At 36.5% G+C, this 20,219-nt stretch overlaps 3 protein-coding genes across 5 annotated transcripts; 1 reads left to right on the forward strand and 2 right to left on the reverse strand.

The window, feature by feature from the left end:
• Positions 1-232: 232 nt before the first annotated feature.
• LOC110774024 (IAP-like protein 1) lies at positions 233-6,366 on the reverse strand. 3 transcript variants are annotated; one of them, XM_021978544.2, is made up of 8 exons: positions 6,206-6,366; positions 5,531-5,798; positions 4,954-5,077; positions 3,969-4,315; positions 2,090-3,866; positions 1,511-1,764; positions 1,206-1,307; positions 233-556 (listed from the first exon to the last, which is right to left on the reverse strand). In XM_021978544.2, exons 1-7 carry the CDS (start codon positions 6,259-6,261, stop codon positions 1,236-1,238), a joined length of 2,898 nt encoding a protein of 965 aa, XP_021834236.1. In that variant the 5' UTR covers positions 6,262-6,366; the 3' UTR covers positions 233-556; positions 1,206-1,235. The 3 variants fall into 3 exon arrangements, with proteins under 3 accessions (XP_021834236.1, XP_021834235.1, XP_021834237.1); XM_021978543.2 differs by having other exon boundaries at positions 233-562; XM_021978545.2 differs by having other exon boundaries at positions 233-680.
• Positions 6,367-6,953: 587 nt separating this feature from the next.
• On the reverse strand, positions 6,954-12,842 carry CIPK23 (CBL-interacting protein kinase 23). Its single transcript, XM_021978555.2, has 15 exons — positions 11,984-12,842; positions 10,889-10,951; positions 10,457-10,528; positions 10,251-10,358; positions 10,038-10,118; positions 9,735-9,788; positions 9,540-9,665; positions 9,333-9,422; positions 9,099-9,218; positions 8,888-9,013; positions 8,612-8,728; positions 8,395-8,451; positions 8,226-8,300; positions 7,524-7,602; positions 6,954-7,410 (listed from the first exon to the last, which is right to left on the reverse strand). The coding sequence occupies exons 1-15, from the start codon at positions 12,161-12,163 to the stop codon at positions 7,382-7,384; spliced, it is 1,377 nt and encodes a 458-aa protein (XP_021834247.2). The 5' UTR covers positions 12,164-12,842; the 3' UTR covers positions 6,954-7,381.
• Positions 12,843-14,577: 1,735 nt separating this feature from the next.
• On the forward strand, positions 14,578-18,976 carry RH1 (RNA helicase 1). The gene is made up of 9 exons (XM_021978554.2): positions 14,578-14,825; positions 14,948-15,182; positions 15,284-15,538; positions 15,755-15,906; positions 16,106-16,283; positions 16,682-16,869; positions 17,466-17,670; positions 18,278-18,383; positions 18,639-18,976. The coding sequence occupies exons 1-9, from the start codon at positions 14,707-14,709 to the stop codon at positions 18,728-18,730; spliced, it is 1,530 nt and encodes a 509-aa protein (XP_021834246.2). The 5' UTR covers positions 14,578-14,706; the 3' UTR covers positions 18,731-18,976.
• Positions 18,977-20,219: the final 1,243 nt, after the last annotated feature.

Below are 20,219 nucleotides of genomic sequence, written 5' to 3' on the forward strand. Positions count from 1 at the left end.
AGGGAGCTAATATGAAGCTTGTATAGCAACAAATTTTTTAATTACCGCTAGTTTTAAACAGAAAAATACATGTTAAATTTGTGATGACATATGTACATAAATCTAATTCCCCGTAGAGAGAATGGTTATTAAAAGTACAAGATTTGCAAAATAATAATAATTTTTTGAACTTAAATGAACACATTAGGACAAAGAGGGAACAAATATTTAGTCTGTCAAGCAGAAACCCATATTTGCAGTCTAAGATGATATAACATTAAAGCAAGTTGCGGGGGATTACAATTGTTCAAACATGTCCAGATCCGATTGGTCCATCACATCACTAATTTTCTAAGTAATAGTAAACCAAAAAAAAAAAAAAATTCTTGAACAAAAATACAGACAAGGAAGTTAACTCTGCATGAAAATGCGTCTAAAGTTTCATACCAAAAAATGCATCTAAGATTCCTGCTTTTATATAAATTACACCACCATAAGGAGGGGCAAAGGGGGTGCGGCTCCAGTTGCAACTAGTGAAACTTGCTCTTCAAGTTCCTTACGACTTTGAGCGAGGTTTCTGATCCTACGAAGAATGCATAAATGAGTATCATTAAAATAAATAGCGCCACGCCATCGAAAAAGATTGTTTGCTTCCCATGATGATATATACAAGGTGCACAACAGACAGTTTAACTGGGACTCTGTAATGCATCAGTAAAAGTCAGACAAGGCATGGCTGATGCTCATGGAACTGTAATTGCTTTATATTATAGAAGCTGAAATCCAACTGCTAAAATGATGACATCAAATGGCTTGGTTTCAAACAAGAGAAAGACAACGTGGCCCAAATAAGTTTAGCTAGTCTTCTTGTACCCAATGGACATGTTATTGATAACTGAAATACGTTTGATTTCAAAGAGATAAAATAATGTCCTACTACCAATGTATATCCAATCATGTAACTACCAAGACTGAAAATTGCAAAATTATCATACTTAGCAATTAGCAACAACAGAAGTTGAGTTTCCTACCCATCATATTCACACGGAGCATAAACAATCTAGAGCTTCTCGTGGGTGCATGTGCATATGTATGTGTGTGGGTGGGTGGTAGTCTTAATCATTTGATTGAACTGTAACTTCTTGACAGAAGATAAAACCAGGTGTTTCCTAATCATCAGTCTTTTCAAGAGTATTAAAAGAGCTTCATTCTAGTGAAACACTTACATGTAATTGGAAGTACCTTCACTGCTCATCTCAATGTTGCCCCTGGCTTCGACTCATAGAGTGGTGTCGAAGGAGCTTCTGGCCAGGGTTTTGGTGTTCATCCTGTAAGTAGAAATGCAATCAATGCATATGGTGCAACAAGAAGATATTGTTCAAATGGTAAGGGGAAAAGAGAAGCTGGTTAAACTATAAATGTTGGATCAGAGGATGCACACACTTAAGTATAAATGTTGGATCTACAACACCAAACCAAAGTATAAATGTGGGATCTACAACACCAAAGTATAAATATAAAAGAAATAAACCTTGTATAAAGATGCTGCTGACTCGGACTGTCCTGTCTGAATTGCAGCCTGCCCCAGAGAACGCAAAGCATCAAGCGCATCTAAGGTCAGCTGCCAGCCACAAAGTGCAACAACATCAGCACTGGTACCAGGGCCACATCCACTACTGCCAGCAGCAGCAACATTCCCATTGACCCAGGGGCAGAACTGGTTGTGATGGCCAATTGGATCAAATTCCATAGGTTCTTCATAATTGCTCTCACCTTTTGGAGGTCCTGAATAACCAAATAGAGTTAACATAACACCAATCAAAAAGCATAAAAATATATATAAATGACTAAATCCTTTTTAACATATATTTAAGATGTTAAACTGTCTGTCACAAATATCTTAAGCAGTAAGCATCACTTTTCAACTTCAATAACAAAAGTCAATGAAGAAAAGGTATTGCTCTAAAAATCTTAATCATTCACCACCCCTAAAAGTAAACATAAGAAAGAATAGAAGAAACTGTCTTCATATTCATACAAAGTTTCTTTAGAAGAATTGGGAGGTGAGATATGATACAGGAACATAACTGCCCAAAATATAGATTTTTACCTATCCCATTGGCAACTGCATATTCTGATTCTTGGTACACACAATTGTTCGTAAATGAAGATTTGCCAGCATTTTTGACCTCCTTTTTGGTTGTTCTATAATTGGAGTAAACGTTAGCATTGCATGAAAGAGAAGGGCGGGCATTGTTCTCTAACTTGCAGCTTCGACTAATCTTTTCACCACTTTCCACAGATTCAGCCTTAGTAGACCCATCAACCTTTGAGCCACTATCAGCCCTCCCTACAGATCGAGATAGCATCTCCTGGCTATCACCGTGTGGATCTTCCCTATTTATTTCATCAGGAACAATTTCATCCATCAGTCCAGGATCTGGGGCAGATTCGCCTGTCTGGCCCTGATTTTCAGCATCTTCTGTTCTGGGCTCCACATCACCAACTACACTATCTGCTCTATGGACAGATACATCAGCCCCATGAATCTCAGCTTCATGACTAGCACACATTCCAACACTTCCTCCACTAATCCCGAAACTAAACCCATCCCGCGCCTGAGCAGTCACGGTTTCTGTGTTGAAAATTTCTTCCCCATCATTTGTACTACTAACACCCATTTCCCCAGGAATCACATCAGCAACAGGTTGGAAACCAATGCTCTGCTGAGCTTGATTACTATTATTCAATTCTGATGTATCATTCATGTCCAGATTTCCATATGTACTAGAAGTGGGGAAATGAGCATCATAATGAACATCATCAACATCTCCCGGGTAATTTTCAACACTTTCCATAGAGTCATCATCCGTACCGTGACAGATTGTATCCATTGCAATAACTGACGACGCACGTGCTGAATCCCTATTCGAATGGATTCCTGCAAATTGATCACTACCTTGCTGAAACGAAGCAACTCTATTACCATCAGCATAAATTTCAAGACCCATTGAATAACTCGGACCAGCACCAGATGAACAATGTGTATCGAAAATATCTGAATCACGAGCACGTTTTGAAGGCCCAGCTGAATATTGTCCACCATCAGTAACTTCATCACCATCACGATCAATGACAGTTCCTTCAACACTATCAGCCTGCTGCGTCCTTAAATGTGGCCTATCAACAGAGCTGCCACCTTTTTCCAAACTCCGTTTACGAGAGCTGGGACCCCTTGATTCATATGAAGCTGCACGGTCACCAACCTCACTGCCTGCAGGTTGCCCAATCATCAGATCCCTTCCCATATCTACATCGTGAATGTTTCCGGACATTTCTGTTCTGCCGAATTGGTTAAAAGTGAAACCACCTCCCATTGTGAGATTCAAATCAACATCTGATTTTGGAATCAAACTCCCCCCAGTTGTTGTTGCTACCTCATCACGGTCTTCAGTCTGTTCTTTCTCTGCATCATCAGCAGCAACCCAACCACTAATCCCGCTGGCTGCACTTGCCCCACGTGTCAATCCCATTTTCTTGCTTGTGTCAGGAATATCAATGTTGTTGGGAGTAAATCGTGCAGGGCGAGGAATGGTTAAGAAATCCAAAATTCTAACTGTAGCACCACATAAGCTGCAATCTAGTAAAGGTGACCTGAGATCACCTCTAGATTCCTTAACTAACACTTTACTCTTTCCAGCATCCTTTCTAGCAGAAGCAGAAACTGCTTTCCTGCTTGATCCAGGTTCCTGAGAAAGATGGACCTGGGCATAAGCAGGCCCAATAGAATATCCATTTCTAGCTGATTGGGCTGAATGTTCTTCACAGTCCTGAATATTCAAAAGCCATCTCGGTTCCCATCCACAAAGACTTATAAGCCTCTGAGCCTGATAAAGGAAAGGAACTGGGTTAGAAGAACATATAATTGAGTAGTACGTAATTGACCAAGTCAACAAATCACAAGCAGGAAGTTCATAAATAAATCTTACACGAGAATATAAATAGATTGCTCCATCTCGGGAGCTTTCCAGTTCTGGTATACTTTCTGGTTTAAAATCTACTTCCCCTCCCATAAGATTCTGTGACTGGGACAGAAAGCGATCAACCTGTGGACCCCGAGAAACCCACATTTGCTCAACTGCAGATGCAGCTACTTTAGGTAGAGAGTGGAATTGCAAAAGTCCATCACATCTATCCTTATATCCCCCAATTAAGGCAGACTGAGGGGTAGGAGGGAATTGCACCAGGCTTTCTGGGCAGCTGTTTCCTCTCCAAGGACAAGCAACTTTGTGACCAGAATCCAGCTGCTTGACAAAGACTTCTGCTGCCTTTTGAACTTCACATTGAAATGAAAAGGAAAGAACAAAAAAAAGATTAAAAAACAGGAACAGACAAAGTTATTGTATTCTTAACTAATTTTTTTATCAGAAGGAAAATAGGAAGGCAAATAACTTATTCTAAAACTGAAGATTTGCATTATTAAAATATATTTTATAAGAAACAATAATTCTATTATCAAGTGAAAAGAGAAGTACATAGCATGGTGGGCAAGAAGTCCAACAGGAAAACCCAACTAAAAATAGACAAGACCACACTAATCCAAACAACACTTAGCCCCAAACAGCATACATTGGATCAAACCACAGGGGACATCCTTCAAACGCTTAGACAAGGTCACAGGGAAGCCAAACTTGAAGCAAGGAATTCAACTCTGTCCCACAGTTTGGACTACAGCAACTTCCAGTTAGATGGTAATTTTGCAACCATCAAATATAGATATCGTAGTAGAATAAACAACCACTTGAAACCAAAATAACATAATGCATTAACAATATAAGAAGTCGCATTCTTAGCGGAATGTTTCAATTTTTTCTTACAATAAATGCAGAGCATGTAGGTTTATAAACATATACTTTAAACGACAATGCTTTAAAATCAAATAACTAGAAAGCCCTTAAGACAGCAGTAGCTAACCTTCATCAAGAGTCCAAGATGGCAATAAAGAAAAACCCATGGATGCACTGCATGATTCGCATGCAATCTTATCAACATCAACATTCACCCAACCTCTCCGAGCACATGCCAATGAACTGATGACCTGCAGGCAATGACAAAAGCAACAGTTAGATGCTTTGAAACATATAAAATGTCAAAAAGCTTCATTTGAGTAACATTATAAAAGAAACTCATAATTTGAGCTACAAATCACAATAACCTGTTGAATATAAAAATATCACCATGCATTTCATCTTTCTATATAAATCCCTTGATAAGACAATCCTATTGCAAAAAAAAAAAAACACAAAAACAAAAGAAAAGGTATTTCATTTCGATAACATATAGCTAAAATATAAAAAAAGTACAGAATCATTATATATTCATACAATAGGTATATGTTTATGTGTATGTATGCATGCACGCATTTATGCATCTAAATGACTTTATAATGGAAGCATCAGTGTTGCAAAGTTTACCATTACAACTCAAATAAGTACAGAAAGACTTCAGATTTAAAATGTTTGTTTATGGAAATAAAAGCTAAAGTGAAAACCTTGGGCTTTGCAAACCAATTTGAAGGCTTAAAGGTAGCTAAGCGACGCAGTAAGTCCCCTCTTTCCCAAGGTCTACATGACAGTCTTGATGATCCAAAAACAGAACTACCCCCACCACCACCACCAGCAGCACTCGTGCTCAAAGACGTCATTGGGGGTTGTGAACCAACACAAGATATAGATGCTCCTTTGGAGCCTTGTCCATGAATAGACCCATCTACACTCCCCACATTTGCCGGAACAGTCGGTGAAGATGCCCCCGCCGAACTAATAAACGCAGAAATGAAACATATATAAGGAAAATCGAATTAACAATAATACATGTAATAAATTGTAACTGAGTAGAGTGTAATTCTTTCACCTAGAAAAGAACAAAAGCTTAATCTAAATTAAGCTGAAAAAACATGTAACACTTGGTAATTTAGCTGAAATTCATGCACTCCACTTTCACAGCAACCAAACAGAAGCGTAAATTGACCAATTCACCACAGAAATAACCAAAACCCTAACACTAACAACACAAATTGGTACACCACACTCACAGCTCGAACCAACAGCAAGCAAATGCAAAACCCTAATTAGATCAGCAAGAGAAATCGAAAGAAAACGAAGACCGAAAAGCCTTGTGAACAGGGAGATAGAGAGAGAAGAGAGCAAGGGGAGGGATAGGGTACCTGGCAGCAGGAGTAGGATCAATGGTCCCTCCGGAGCTGATGACCTCCTCTCTCATGGTCGTTGATTTTCCCCACAATTTTTTTCGAAAGCAGAGAATGGGAGAGTGCGTACTGGCAGCTAGTTTTATAGCGAGTACAGAATGCGTGGCGCGTAAATAATACTCACTATGTTTTTTTTTCTCTGGGCAAATCTGGGTTGGGTTTTACGGGTCCGACTGATATGTATGTTGGGCGGGGCGGGTTCGGTTTGAAATTTCGTTGGTTGGACCTCACTACTGGACAATGGGACTAGACGAGCCTGGTTGGCCTTGGACAATTATTTTATATAAAACTTGTATATTGATTTATTAGTATCTTACCTAAAACTTGACAATATGATTTTTATTGATATTTTTTATACAAGAGAATTTTTAATATATATATATATGTTTGCATTGCATTCAACGGTTGAATTTGGAATTTACCAACAAAGCAAATCATGCGACTTGATGGGATTTAATGCTTCCCAAATTACTGGACAAAAAATAAATGTTGAAATCACCAAAACCATTCTGAAAATTTTGAATCTCAAGTGATGTGTGTATATCTTTTTTTCTTTGTGTTTTGGTGTTGATGTGTTTATATTTCACTTTGTAAGATAACTATTTTGAAGTGCCAATAACAGCTCCATACTCCTTTATCGATCACAAGATATTACGAAAACATACCCTAAAACATAAGTCGACTACTCTTTATTTTGCACCCCAAGTTGAAACCAAAAGTAAATACAACTTGCATGTATTATTATACAGATGTAATAAACATAGAAAGAGGGGGACAGAGAGAGGATGAACATCTGTTTGATTACATATTTTCCCTGTGGAATGTGTTTGTATTTGTAGAGAGAAATTAGATTTCACGTTTTATTTTGTTCTCTCTCAAAGGATACAACAACAACTAACAAGTATACATTCAATTCCCAACCCAAACTGCACCAAGTATCTAACAAATGACTTCTGAATGACAGGTTCACTCAAAGCAAATACCCCAAGTACTTTTTATAGATAATTCTGCAAGCCATACTATCTGTATTCATTTAACAACTGACATCTGATGAGGTTCACTCAAAAATTTTGAATGAAAAAACAGAACATTGCGACGAAACCCATCAGTATGTTCTGTCAAGGAAGCCAATCATCAAGATGGCAGAGCACGGGCACTGGCACCTGCAGGAGAAAAGGTGTCTGAGGGTCTTGCTTTCAAAGTGGTTATTAGGAAAGTAGAGCAAGACACTCTGATTAATCCTTTGAGTTTCTACAGATTAGGAAGTGAGACTTACCATCTTCTGCTTCCTTCCTTGAATCATCTCCTGATTTCCAAACAATATCTTTCAGCCCCGTCGACAGGTTCTTGTAGAACTGTAAATTCAAGAAAGTCGAGTGAAAACATGCAAATGAAAAAAATTGACAACAGAAAACAATAATAAAAAGGATTTGTTCATGCTCTGTTGTAATTGGAGTTTTAAACGTTGTGTAAGCAGCAGCTAGATGGGCAATAAACCTAACGTGGTAGGGGACTAATAATACATGTCCGATACTTGAGCGGCGCTCTACATCTTCTTACTTTTACTTGAAAAATCAAAGAAAAGAAAAAACATGCATGGCCAAACATGATAAGTCTGGCCTGTCTGGCTCAACCTGGTAAAACTCAATCTGGTGACTTTCTAGGCCGATGGGTATACCAAACTCAGATTGAAAATAACTCTCACCTCTATATCCAGCCCACATCATGTGGCCATATGAGGATTAATCCTCTTATTTAAATCAGCATAAGATTCCCTTGCCATTTGCTGCTTGCTATGTAATAAAGCAAGCAGGGTGCCGACCCAGCTTTAGCCCACCAACTGCTAGCAATTAAATTTTGCAAGCAACAGGTGTAGCCCAGAGGCTATTATTTGTGAAGAGCCCATAATCGCTCCTAATTAGATGAATATACAATACTTATTAGATGCCATGATTGCATCAACATTGCAATAACATACATTGTGAAATTCCAGAGTGTCTCCCCCAGACTTGCGGAGCTCAACCATGTAGAGTGACGGGGCCACCTCAAAAATCTGGAAAAGAAAGTTAGTTTGTATCCCATTTGTCAAAAGGGGCGTCAACTCAACAGGAAAAAAAGTGAAAGGTCTGAAAATGAAAGAGGCATACCTCTGTTGCAACAGATAAATGACCCTTACGTCCAGTTTTTTCACCTTGAAGCTTCAACTGAGATGGATAAAATGAAATGAGGTTGTGTTACATATAGATGCATTTTCCTCGGCTTTAAATTATGTTACCAGGAAAAGATAAAAAGGAAAAGAGAAACGGAAACTCATATCACATCATGCAGAGAGAGAGAGGGAGAGAGAGAGAGCAGTCATTGTACCTTGAAGTTATTTTTCTTTACACCAAAACCCAAAGGCCCTGCAGCTTCCTCAATTTTCGAAATTATCTCATTAGCAGGACGTTTGGATGTGAATCTTGTTTCTCTTTTAACAAGTTCCTGGTTAGTTAAGGAAATGTCAGCTGTCTTCTTAAACTTTACGCAAGCAGAACCAAAGAGGAAAAGATAAGACTTGCTAATAATGCAAACAGAGAAACTACAATGTGAAATATAACAATTACAATTTTACTTTTTTTTATTAAAAAAAATGGACCATACCATTTTTTTCTCAAAAAGACTATTGAGATTCAGGCCCTGGGATGTAGAGATAAGCTCAAAGGCATTCATCGTGACAGGCGCCACATTTCGTTCTTCTCGCCTCTCCACTACAAGGTTTTGAGATTCCTGTGCTTGGGAAGAATATAGTAGATAGTCAAGCCCTGGTATCATAAATCAAAGTAAATCATAATACATAATGTCTCACTCTTACCCCTGATTCATTGAATATAGAATCCACATCATCAAGACTGACATCAACTTGTTCAAAACTAGGTGGCTTATATCCTTTCTTAAACCACTCATTCTCAATGACCTCAGCAATTGTAATTCTCTGTTTCACGAAATTAGCTTGTATAGTAAGTGTAACATATAAATAATAGTACAAAAAACAAATTGAAACACCTGGAAACAGGAAAATTCTATATTATAAGGGAAAAGGTCATACTGCCAAGGGGTTAGGATCCAATATTCTCTTAATTAGCTTCTTTGCATTTGAGGAGAACCATGGAGGACATGTGAAGTCGGCCTTGAATATCTGGTGGTCACATAAAAACCATAGATGTAAAACAAGGATAACAGTGCCAGAGGATGACAAAGCAAAGTAAATTTAAAGAGGAAGAATTAATAGGTGGGAGAGAAGAGAGAGATTCACCTTTTTGTATAATGCCATGAGGTTGGAATCTTCAAAAGGCAAATAGCCAGCCATTAAGACAAAAAGAATCACACCACAAGACCATAAATCGGCTTTTGCTCCATCATACCCTTTGTTGTTTATCACCTAGAAAAAGAGTGTCATTAAGTGGAACAGGGTAATAAGAGAAAGAAATAACTGATTAAGCTAACATACCTCAGGGGCAACGTAATTTGGTGTCCCACATGTTGTGTGAAGCAATCCATCTTCCTAAATGAAAGGGATAAGATAATCACTCACATATTCTGTAACAAATAAATGCAAAACTGCCTAATTATTCACCACGGTATATTATGACTATAATTTCGTCCAAAAAAAAAAGTATATTATGACTATAAGTGTGAGATAGGTATTGTCAAAACAGAATAAGATTCAGGAAGCCATCCAGTCCTCACTATCAAATTTTGAAGGGATTTAAAGAGTTTACTTTTGCTTAAGGCATTAAGTCATAATACTCACTCGAACTTGCTGAGGTAGTGCACTCAGTCCAAAATCTGAAACTTTCAGAATCCCATTAACATCCAGCAGCAAATTCTCAGGCTGTAATTTACAACCACAACAGTTTAGTCTTACATGGTAGAATAGCTCATCACACACACACACACACACACACATATATATATATATATATATATATATATATATATCAAAGGGGGAAATCATAATTCCTACCTTTAGGTCTCTATGAAAAACACCTCTGCTATGACAGTAATCCACAGCATTTATAAGCTGCTGAAAATAATTTCTTGCTTCATCTTCTTTCAATCTTCCTTTACTTGCCTGGCAATTGAAAATAGCACAAAGATTCTCATTATATATAATATATCATCAGACGTAAATAGAAAGTCCAGAAAGAATTGAAATAAGCACTGTCTTACAATTTTGTCAAACAGTTCTCCACCAGTCACAAATTCCAAAACGATGTATATTTTTGTCTTGCTAGCCATCACCTATACCATAAATACAGCAGGAAGTCACTTCCAAAGACCAAATAAAACAGAAGAGAGAGAGAGAGAGAGAGAGAGAGAGAGAGAGAGAGAGAGATAAATGGGACAATAAAGAAACACTAGATTATAAATATAATGGTTTAAAACAAATCCCAGTTTTAAAACTCTGCATGGGAAAAACTGCACCACCTCCTCGTACATGTTTGTTTTGATAATGATTAAAAACATGTACAAGTATATGCCGAACATGTATTTTATCCCAGATAGTGATTAAGAAAACAACAAACTTCTAAACTATTTTCTAAGAATACAAATAGAAAACATTAGGAATCCAAAAGCAATATAAGATGAGCTTTGTCTAACCTCATACATACGGATGACATTCGGATGTCTTATTAATTTCATCGTTGATATTTCTCGTTTGATCTGCAAAAGGAGAGGACATAACAACAATTAATACTCATTCAATTTTATAAATCAAAATGAGAACAAAAATGACCATGAAAATAATATTATTACTTTTGTTTCTTAAATTAGCTTTATAAGTATAGATGTTAAAGATATCAAAAAGGCAAGGTGAGGGTAACAAAAGCATATCTGTCAAGTCAGACCATGTGATTGGCTTGTTTCTTATTGGTTGGAATTAATCTCAACTAAACCTTTATTCCAAAAATCATTGGAGTTGGTACATCTACTAACAGGGTATGCTGATAGCAAACTGACATCGATTCAATTTCAGATGTTAGTCAAGTTTAGCTGGGTTTTCCAACATCCCACAAACTAAGAACCTCCAAAGGCAACTCACATGATAGTTGCAATGAAATGCTCACATTCCATTTCTTCTTCCTTTATTTTTCCACAAGTATATGCTTTACGAAATATCTAATATAAAACAACTGCAGTAGAGGTTATATTAAGTAAATTGTGGAACTTAAATATGTTTAAGAAAAATCATAATCTCCCTAATTCAACTTTGATTGTGAATCTTTAAATCTCTCTTCGTTTCTCATAAGTTAACTTGGAAATTAGAAATAGAGAACTTTTTTAAAACTATATAAAATTCTTCAGTGTCAAGAAAGTCAATAAATTTCTTCTAAATACACAAATTTCTCCAAAGTCAAAGAGTCAATAAAACAGTTATAATCAAACAGTAACATGATTCGGGTCAGAAAACGACAAACTCAATCCAGTCGTGCATGTCAATCTTTCCGAAGTTGACTCTTTTTTTTCCTCACTTCTTCTCCTTTTTTTTTGTCATAAGTTCATAACCCTCACTTCTTCTCCTTGTTATTAACATAGCAAATAAAACTAAATAATAAAAAATTCATTTTCCCTTGATTCTTCCTCCATTTTCTCACCAACCAAACAGCGGATTATCCAACATTACAATCTCCAGATCATTAAATTAACAGGAAACACAAAGGGAAATTAGTAAAAATGATTAAAAAAAAATTTAACCTGGCCGATCATCTTGTGCTTGAGGACCTTTTCCTTGTCGAGTATTTTAATGGCGAAGTTCTCACTAGTCTCGACGTTGCGAGCGAACTTGACCTTGGCGAAATTGCCCTCCCCAAGGGTCCGACCCAACTCGTACCTCCCGACCCGGGTCCTGCTGCCGGTCGCCGACCTCGACGCCATCTCCAATCTCTTTCACTCTTTCTCCCCCCTCTATCTCTAGAATCTTCCAAATCGTTCCTCTCAAACTTTCCTTTCCAAATTTTAATACAGCGTTCCCTCTACCTCTTCTTCTTGCAAGGCTGCCAAACCTGACACTTCGTCACTCTCATTCTTCCTTTTTATGTTTTGATCCAAAAAAAACAAACACAAAGCCCTAATTCTCTGAGCCAATCAATCCCCAAATCGAGGTTCAAACTGGGAAAGAAGAAGCCTTTAAGCCAACACCGAAGCACGAGGTTGAAGAATCGTTGACCGTTCGATCCGACAAGAACCCCATCAATTCGGATCCCTAATTATGAATCAAACGGATGCTGATGATGATGGCGGTGATGCATGCACAAAACTGAAAACTTGGTTTTGGAGCGAAAATCAGAAATGGGTTGATTGGGCAGCGACCCGATGGAGAGATTGAATCAGGGCCGTCGATCTGATCTCTGATCTTTGCGTTTGTTGTTTTTGGTAAGAAATGGGGAACAATGGCAGGCTTCAAATTGAATGTATCGAATATTTTGGGCGATGATTGGGGGGATGGAGAGGTGATGGGCTTGGATTTTGTATTGGTTTCTTCGTGTCTATACGAGGAAGGCTCTATCTGAGGAAATTTTATAATTTACTTTTTGGAGGTTCGGGAGGCTGAGAAGTTGGAATTCCCTGCTTTGCAGCCCAAATGTTCTCTACTTCATCTCTCTTTGGTCTTATAAAGTATCGGCTGTGATGTGCCATATAGCATGCGTGGTCTCACTTTTTTTTTCCTTTTTTTTTTCCAAATAAAAAAACACAATAGATTGCATTTATAATTTAAGCACAAATATATTGCATTTATAATTTAAGCACAAAATCCATCAGTCACAAGAGCCACTGCAAATACATAGCGTAGTAATCACGAAAGGTTAATCCAAATAAACAAAATTCCACCGACTCCACAAATAGCCATAAAGAGCCAATCATGTGTGGTCTCAATTTTTTAAATTAGTTTGTTCAATCATGCGTACCAATCTCACTATTTTAATTCAATTTGTTCAATTATATATCAACACTAATTATGGTAGCAATTAAATTTTATTTTTTTTCCCTCATCTTTCTTCTTATCCACTTCTTTTTTTATTATGTTATTTGTTAATTGTCGTTTGTTCAATGAATAAGTAAACATATCAAGATTTTAATATTACTTTTATGTGAATTATTGATTGATCATTATTTTTTATTCATCACTTCCCTTTTTGCACACGCTTCCGCGCCTTCTAGAGGCTTTTAAAAAAAAATATATATATTATTTTAAAATTAAAAAGATGATGGGTAGTTGTGTTCCATAAAAATAGGATCCATTATCTAATTTTTCTTTCAATTTAAATTTTTTAAATATGAAAAAGTATGAATTTACCATATTATCCTCATTTAATTAATAATTTCAATTATTAATGTTTGCATTAACCAATGGTATTTCTGGTATTTTAAATGTTTCACCATTCTCTGCATTTTGCTTTATATATACTAGCCTCTACGCGCTTGCGAGAGGCTTTTTTTAAAAATAAAAATATATATTTTTTAGAATTAAAAAATATAATGGGTAGTTGTGTTCCATAAAAAGAGGATTCATTATCTGATTTTTCTTTTCATTTTAAATTTTTTTAATATGAAAAAGTGTGAATTTACCATATTATCCTCATTTAATTAATAATTTCAATTCTTAATGTTTGCATTAACCAAGGGTATTCTTTGGTATTTTGAATATTTCACCATTATCTGCATTTTGGTTTATATATATAGATTTAATTAATAATTTTAATTCTTAATATTTGCAATAACCAAGGGTATTTTCTGGTATTTTGAATGTTTCACCATTCTCTGTCTTTTGCTTTATATATATAGAAGATGACACAAGCGTTATTTTTATGTGAATTTTCGATTGATCATTATATTTAATGCATCATAACGCAAGCATGAAACAAACATGGCACAACACAACGCAAAATGAGATCAAACTAGAAACAACCTATTATGCATTATGCGACAATGTCCGTTTTTGGGCTTCCTTTTCGGCATTGAGTTTCCCTTTAGTCCCTTACTTCCGTTTTATTCTCTCTTTTGTTATCAACTAGTTCTTAGTTTAGTGATAATTTTTATTTCCGATATTGGACGAGATCGAATCCTTCCCGTTGATGAAGACAAGAAACCAATTGGGTTATGAATTTTGGGCTGGCTGAAAGCCTGAAAAACTACTACCTCAACCTTTTGTTTTTAGTCAAACCCAAACTTTTAACATTGCGTTTCTGGTCCAGGCCTCTAATGCATTGGGCTTCGTTCAAGTTCAAATGTAAATTCCCATTCTAGTCCCTACCTCACATTTTTTTGGCCAACTAGTCCCTGTCTCTGAAACTTGTTTCTAAAACCCTAGTGGGAGCCATTGATGAAAGGGTTTTAGTTCAGGCAAAGAAAACTAAAACCCTGAAGCTGGTTCTTAAAAATTTGAAGCAAGCATCAAAAGCTGTTCATAATTGTTAAAAATGGCTGCAGAAGAAGATAAACAAAAGAGCATACCAGTTCTGCCATGGATGCGAAGCCCAATTGATGTCAGTTCCTTTGACGAATGCCCTCTTACTCTCCTTCCTTGCCTTGACCCCAGGTAACCAAACCAATCCAGTTTAACAAAATTAGCTTTGTGAAAATTACCCAATTGGCAAAATGTTCCATTTCATATTCTACTTTGTGTTATAGAAATACTCACTTCATTTTACTGTGGATTAGGCTGAAGGTGGCTTTGGAGAACATGGAAATCTCTTCACTTTTCCCAGTTCAGCTTGCAGTTTGGCAAGAGACTATTGGCCCTGGATCTTTTGAGCGTGATTTATGTATTAATTCTCCAACTGGAAGTGGGAAGACTTTAGCTTATGCTTTGCCCATTGTACAAATGTTGTCAACTCGCTCTGTTAAATGTCTACGCGCTCTGGTGGTGTTGCCTACTCGTGATTTAGCCTTGCAGGTTTCATGACTTCTTATAAAAACTAATGTTATGAAAGCTTTGTATGGGCCTTTGGGTGTGATATTAACTAAATCAATGATTTTCATGTGTTATTGGATTAGGTTAAAGAAGTTTTTTCTGCAATTGCACCTGCTGTAGGATTATCTGTTGGTCTTGCAGTTGGTCAATCTTCTATAGCTGATGAAATTTCAGAACTTATCAATAGACCTAAGCTTCAGTTGGGTGTCTCTTTTGACCCAGAAGATTTTTTACCTGAGTTACAAAGCTCGGTGGATATATTGGTGGCTACCCCTGGAAGGCTAATGGACCATATCAATAACACTAAAGGATTTACGCTTGAGCATCTCTGTTATCTTGTAAGTAGGAGATTATGGTACTGCAATTTTCATTCATATGTTGTGACACTGGAATTACAGATATTTCTTATGCTACAGTATATCTTTTTCCAAACTGAAACCTTTGATGAGGCCTGTTATATTTAAAAAATGGTTTCCGAATATGTATATGTTTGATGTGAGTTGAAACAACTTTTTCATAATCTCTTATAAGGCAAAGCATATGATGGTTTATAGGTTGTTGATGAAACAGATCGATTGCTCAGGGAGGCATACCAGTCTTGGCTACCCACTGTGCTTCAAATCACTCGTGCTAAAGATGAAAGTTTCCTTCCTTGTGCTCAAACTTTTCTACCGTCCCCATTTTCCTTGAAAACCATAAGGAGATCGTGAGTTCTATGTGCATTTTCTCTTCCCTTGGAAATGTTTATGTTACAGAACTGCATCTTTGTCTTGTGGCTTGTGACAAGCATGGTTTCATACTGACAGTACTGACACATAATTGAGCAATGGTACTGCTCTTTCATAAATGAAACTATAGTTATGACATTTGCCATGTTTTTTAATGTTATCTCAAATTTGTTGCAGTGGTCTTGAGAGGGGGTTTAAGGGTAAACCTTACCCCAGGCTTGTGAAAATGGTTCTTTCTGCCACACTAACCCAGGATCCAAGCAAGCTTTCTCAGCTTGATCTGCATCATCCTTTATTCTTGACGACTGGTCAAAAGCGTTATCAGCTTCCAGAAAAACTACAATCCTATAAACTGGTATTTCATCATAACTCTATTGGCAAACACGAGTCCTTGTGAGAATGGCACTGTTTCGGTTATGCACGGAAGTAATAATGCTTTTTACCTATTTAGTATTTAGGATAAATAGATTAGTGACCTATTTGATGGGATGACAAATGTCTAAGCCTCTATCTAAAATGGTACTTTGCAAACCCTAGTTGTGTTTTCCTTGCAAGTGTGGGATGATGGCAAGGGTAAGAATATCTTTCTATATGGTAGTTGAGTTCTGATTTTACACTAGATTGATTTAGTTTCTTTCGGTAGCGTAACTAAAATAGAAAATCTAGGCATTAAATTTTTATAAATTCTAAAATACATGTCTAAATAGAACTCAGTGCCCTCTCCTAATTTTATATTCCATTTCTTGTCTACAGTTTTGCGAATCAAAATACAAACCACTGTATTTGGTTGCGCTCTTGCAAAGCTTAGGAGAAGAGAAGTGCATCGTTTTCACATCATCTGTGGAGTCAACTCATCGTCTATGCACCTTATTGAACTCTTTTGATAATTTGCCTTTCAAGATCAAGGAGTATTCAGGCCTTCAACGGCAATCTGTACGAAGGTAATTTCTGGGCTTTCACTTGTCGTATGTATGTAAATTTAAGGGATACGATAAACAGCAGTCTCTGTCTCTCTACAAATTAGGAGTGTCCTGATGTAGTTAGGTTGTGTTCTCTACAAATAACACAAAGATGTGGACACACATCTAAAGTTGGGATAAATCTGATAAACGGCATTCTGGAATCTGTTTGGGTGTAGTGTCTGTGTTTGTTTATACAAACATGATATTACTATATTTTTAAGAGTGTTGATTTAGACTGTGATAGAAACAAACTTTAGGGTCAGTTCAATCCATGGTTTGTGTGGCACAAGCTACTGTCCTGAATGTCAAATCACCTTCCATGAAGAAATTTACTTGAGCCTCAAGGAGGAGACTACTCTTTTTTCATGCCGACTCTCATAGGCCAAGAGCCTAAGGCTAGTTCTCCTTGCTAAGTATTGCTATCCATATAAACATTTCTTATCTGCATCTAAGAAACATGTCCTAGCTTTGATATTTTCATTCCCAGTAGATGGCTGTAACTTGTCACAGCATATGGTTATTAGGTTATTTATAAACTGTTGACAAGATTGTGACAATGACCTTTCTCACGGCAGCAAGACACTGAAGGCATTCCGGAAAGGAGATATTCAAGTACTTGTTTCATCTGATGCAATGACTCGTGGAATGGATGTTGAAGGAGTGAGGAATGTCATTAATTATGATATGCCTGCATACATAAAGACATATATACATCGAGCAGGTCGGACAGCAAGAGCAGGCCAAACTGGTTGTTGCTTCACATTGTTGCGTGAAGACGAGGTATGTGTTGTCTTCTTAGCCTCCAGACCAACGCACATTCTAGGTGACCCATATGCATCTTTGTTTTTTTTTCTTTTCTCTTAATTTAGTATTTCCTTCAAATTTTCTATGTCCAAGGGTGCAACTTGGATGGGCCACATGGTCATTGTCAATTAGCTGTGAGCTTGTCGTATAAAGTAGATATTTGGTTTGAGTTTGGGACAACTTTATCTCATCCTACTTCAGCTGAGTTCTATTCATAAACTGGAATTGTATTTACTTAATTTGTCCCACATAATTGTCAATTTTCGGATGTACAAATATATTTTACCTATCAATTTGATGCAGGTTTGAGCTCAAAGGAAAAATGAAATTTAGGTGTTAATCATCATTAAGAATTGGAATGAAAGTCATTTAGATGTTGGAGTGAAAGTCATTAGGTGTTTTTTTCTTGCCAGAACAAAGTCATTAGGTGTTAATCATGTTAAGAATTGGAAAAAGGAAAAAAACAATAGAAGAAAAGATTGAAGAAAAAAGAATATGCTCTGTTCAGATTAAGCTTAAATGTCATTAATTTGAACTCACTCATAAATTATTGGGATACTTGTAATTTTCTGTTTTATGCCAGGTTAAGCGATTCAACAAGCTGTTACGCAAAGCTGAGAATAACTCTTGCTCCAAGTACTCTGTTCCTTCCAGTTACATTGAACCGCTCCACTCTGTCTATGAATCTGGTAATTGCTTGGCTTATTTATATGTCTAATCATAGGTTAATTACACTTTGTGGTTTTTGGTAAAAAAAAACACACTGATTTTGGTGAATTTACATTTTGATCCTTGATTTGTAAATGTTTGCCGTCCATGAAATTTACCCGTTGTTTGAGCCTCGTCAGCTAGACCAATTGGAATGACTTTAGATGCTTCAGTAGCACTGGCTCTGGTTTTTTTTTCTTTCCCTTTTTTATATTTTTTTTCCCTCAATGTGACAGCACTGGAGAAATTGAAGGAGACGGTTGAAATGGAAACCTCCAGGAAGAGAAAAACTGGCTTCAAGTCTTCCTTGAGTGGTGAAAGGAAATGAAACACGGCGGCCTCCAAAAGAAAATGATTAGTGAAGCAAGTTTTGTGGGCACTGCCTGAGAGTTCGAATTTGTGGTTAATGAAAAGCAAGTTCGAGTGGCTAAAAGTAATGACGTTAGAGTTGGTGCAAACTGAAGGAAGTCCTGGAATTTAAGATTTTTTGTTATTAATGGAAGTCCTGGAATATAAGATGAGGGAATGCTTTGTAAGCTTTAGTATATCCAATATACACAGAATTTTACGTCCACCTTCTTGTGATCTTTTCTTTATGTGGGTTTCTAGTTTTGTACTGCATAACCAACAATAGCTAACAAGAATCGACAATAACCTGGAATTGGAGTGAAAACGTAGCGTCACGAAAATCAAGATCTATCAAGAGGCCCATGGGTTTGCTTCTTTGGAGGAGTCAAAGAGGCAAGTGAGGTGGGCACGAAGGGGGGCATTCTGGGGATGTCTTTCATCAGCCAGCACCTTCAACAGCCAGTGATCCCAAATACTTAGTCATATTCAAGAATTTAAAAGAAGCTTTAGAAGGTGTAGTGCATTAACATGAACCTAAGAATTACAGTTTGATTTAAAAGACACAGGTGGTTTTGGAAATGTCACAAAGGCTAGCTTGTCAAATCAAGGATGATGAAGCCGATGGATCCTAGACGGATGAAAAAATTGTTTACACCTTCAATCATAAATGAAGCTTCTATAAGAAAGGCTTTGTATAAATAAAATTCATACTATTGTTCTTATTATTAATTACTAAGAATTTGAACAAAAAAACAAATCCATTAGATATAAATGATAGAAAAATCATTAGTTACATAAATTGATTATTTATTGAATTTAATCAATGAATTGGCTGTAAAATCAACATCAAATTTCAAAGACTTTTTGTACTTCTAGAACACGAATATGACAGACTTCATTCAAAGGATCAATTAACAAATTTAAGATTTTTATTCGATACAGTTAGAACTATTCCAAACAATAAAACAATAAATAAAAAATCCTTTGGAATAAAAGAAATTAATTTAAAAAAAAGGTCTTTGGAAACATGGAGGAAAAGGAGGCCTTTAAGGAGAATAACGTTGAAGATTTGACAAATCTTCAAGAACATACTCCAGGAGTTGGACATTAATTATGGTGAATCATAAGAGTTTACCGTCTGAAGCAAGCTTAAAAACATATATTAAAAATAACAGTATCTAAATATTGCGTCTTTCTTTTAGTTTTCTCCAATGTCTTAATTTCGTATAAACGCAAGATTTCTTTACCTAGATAGAGTTTTTTTTTCAGATGCCTTCACGTCGGCGGTTCTCCAATATAATATCTTGAATATATATCTAAATTATTCATACACTAAAATATAAAATATAAAAAATAAGTTTATTATGACAGACTTATTGACGATCACTTGACATTTCACATTTTAAAGTGACGATGAATAATATTGCACAACATTATTTGACTTATAGGCGCAGGTAATGGCCACTCAA

Source organism: Prunus avium, chromosome 4 (genome assembly GCF_965620075.1).
Source record: "Prunus avium chromosome 4, drPruAviu1.hap1.1, whole genome shotgun sequence".
Taxonomy (NCBI): domain Eukaryota; kingdom Viridiplantae; phylum Streptophyta; class Magnoliopsida; order Rosales; family Rosaceae; genus Prunus; species Prunus avium.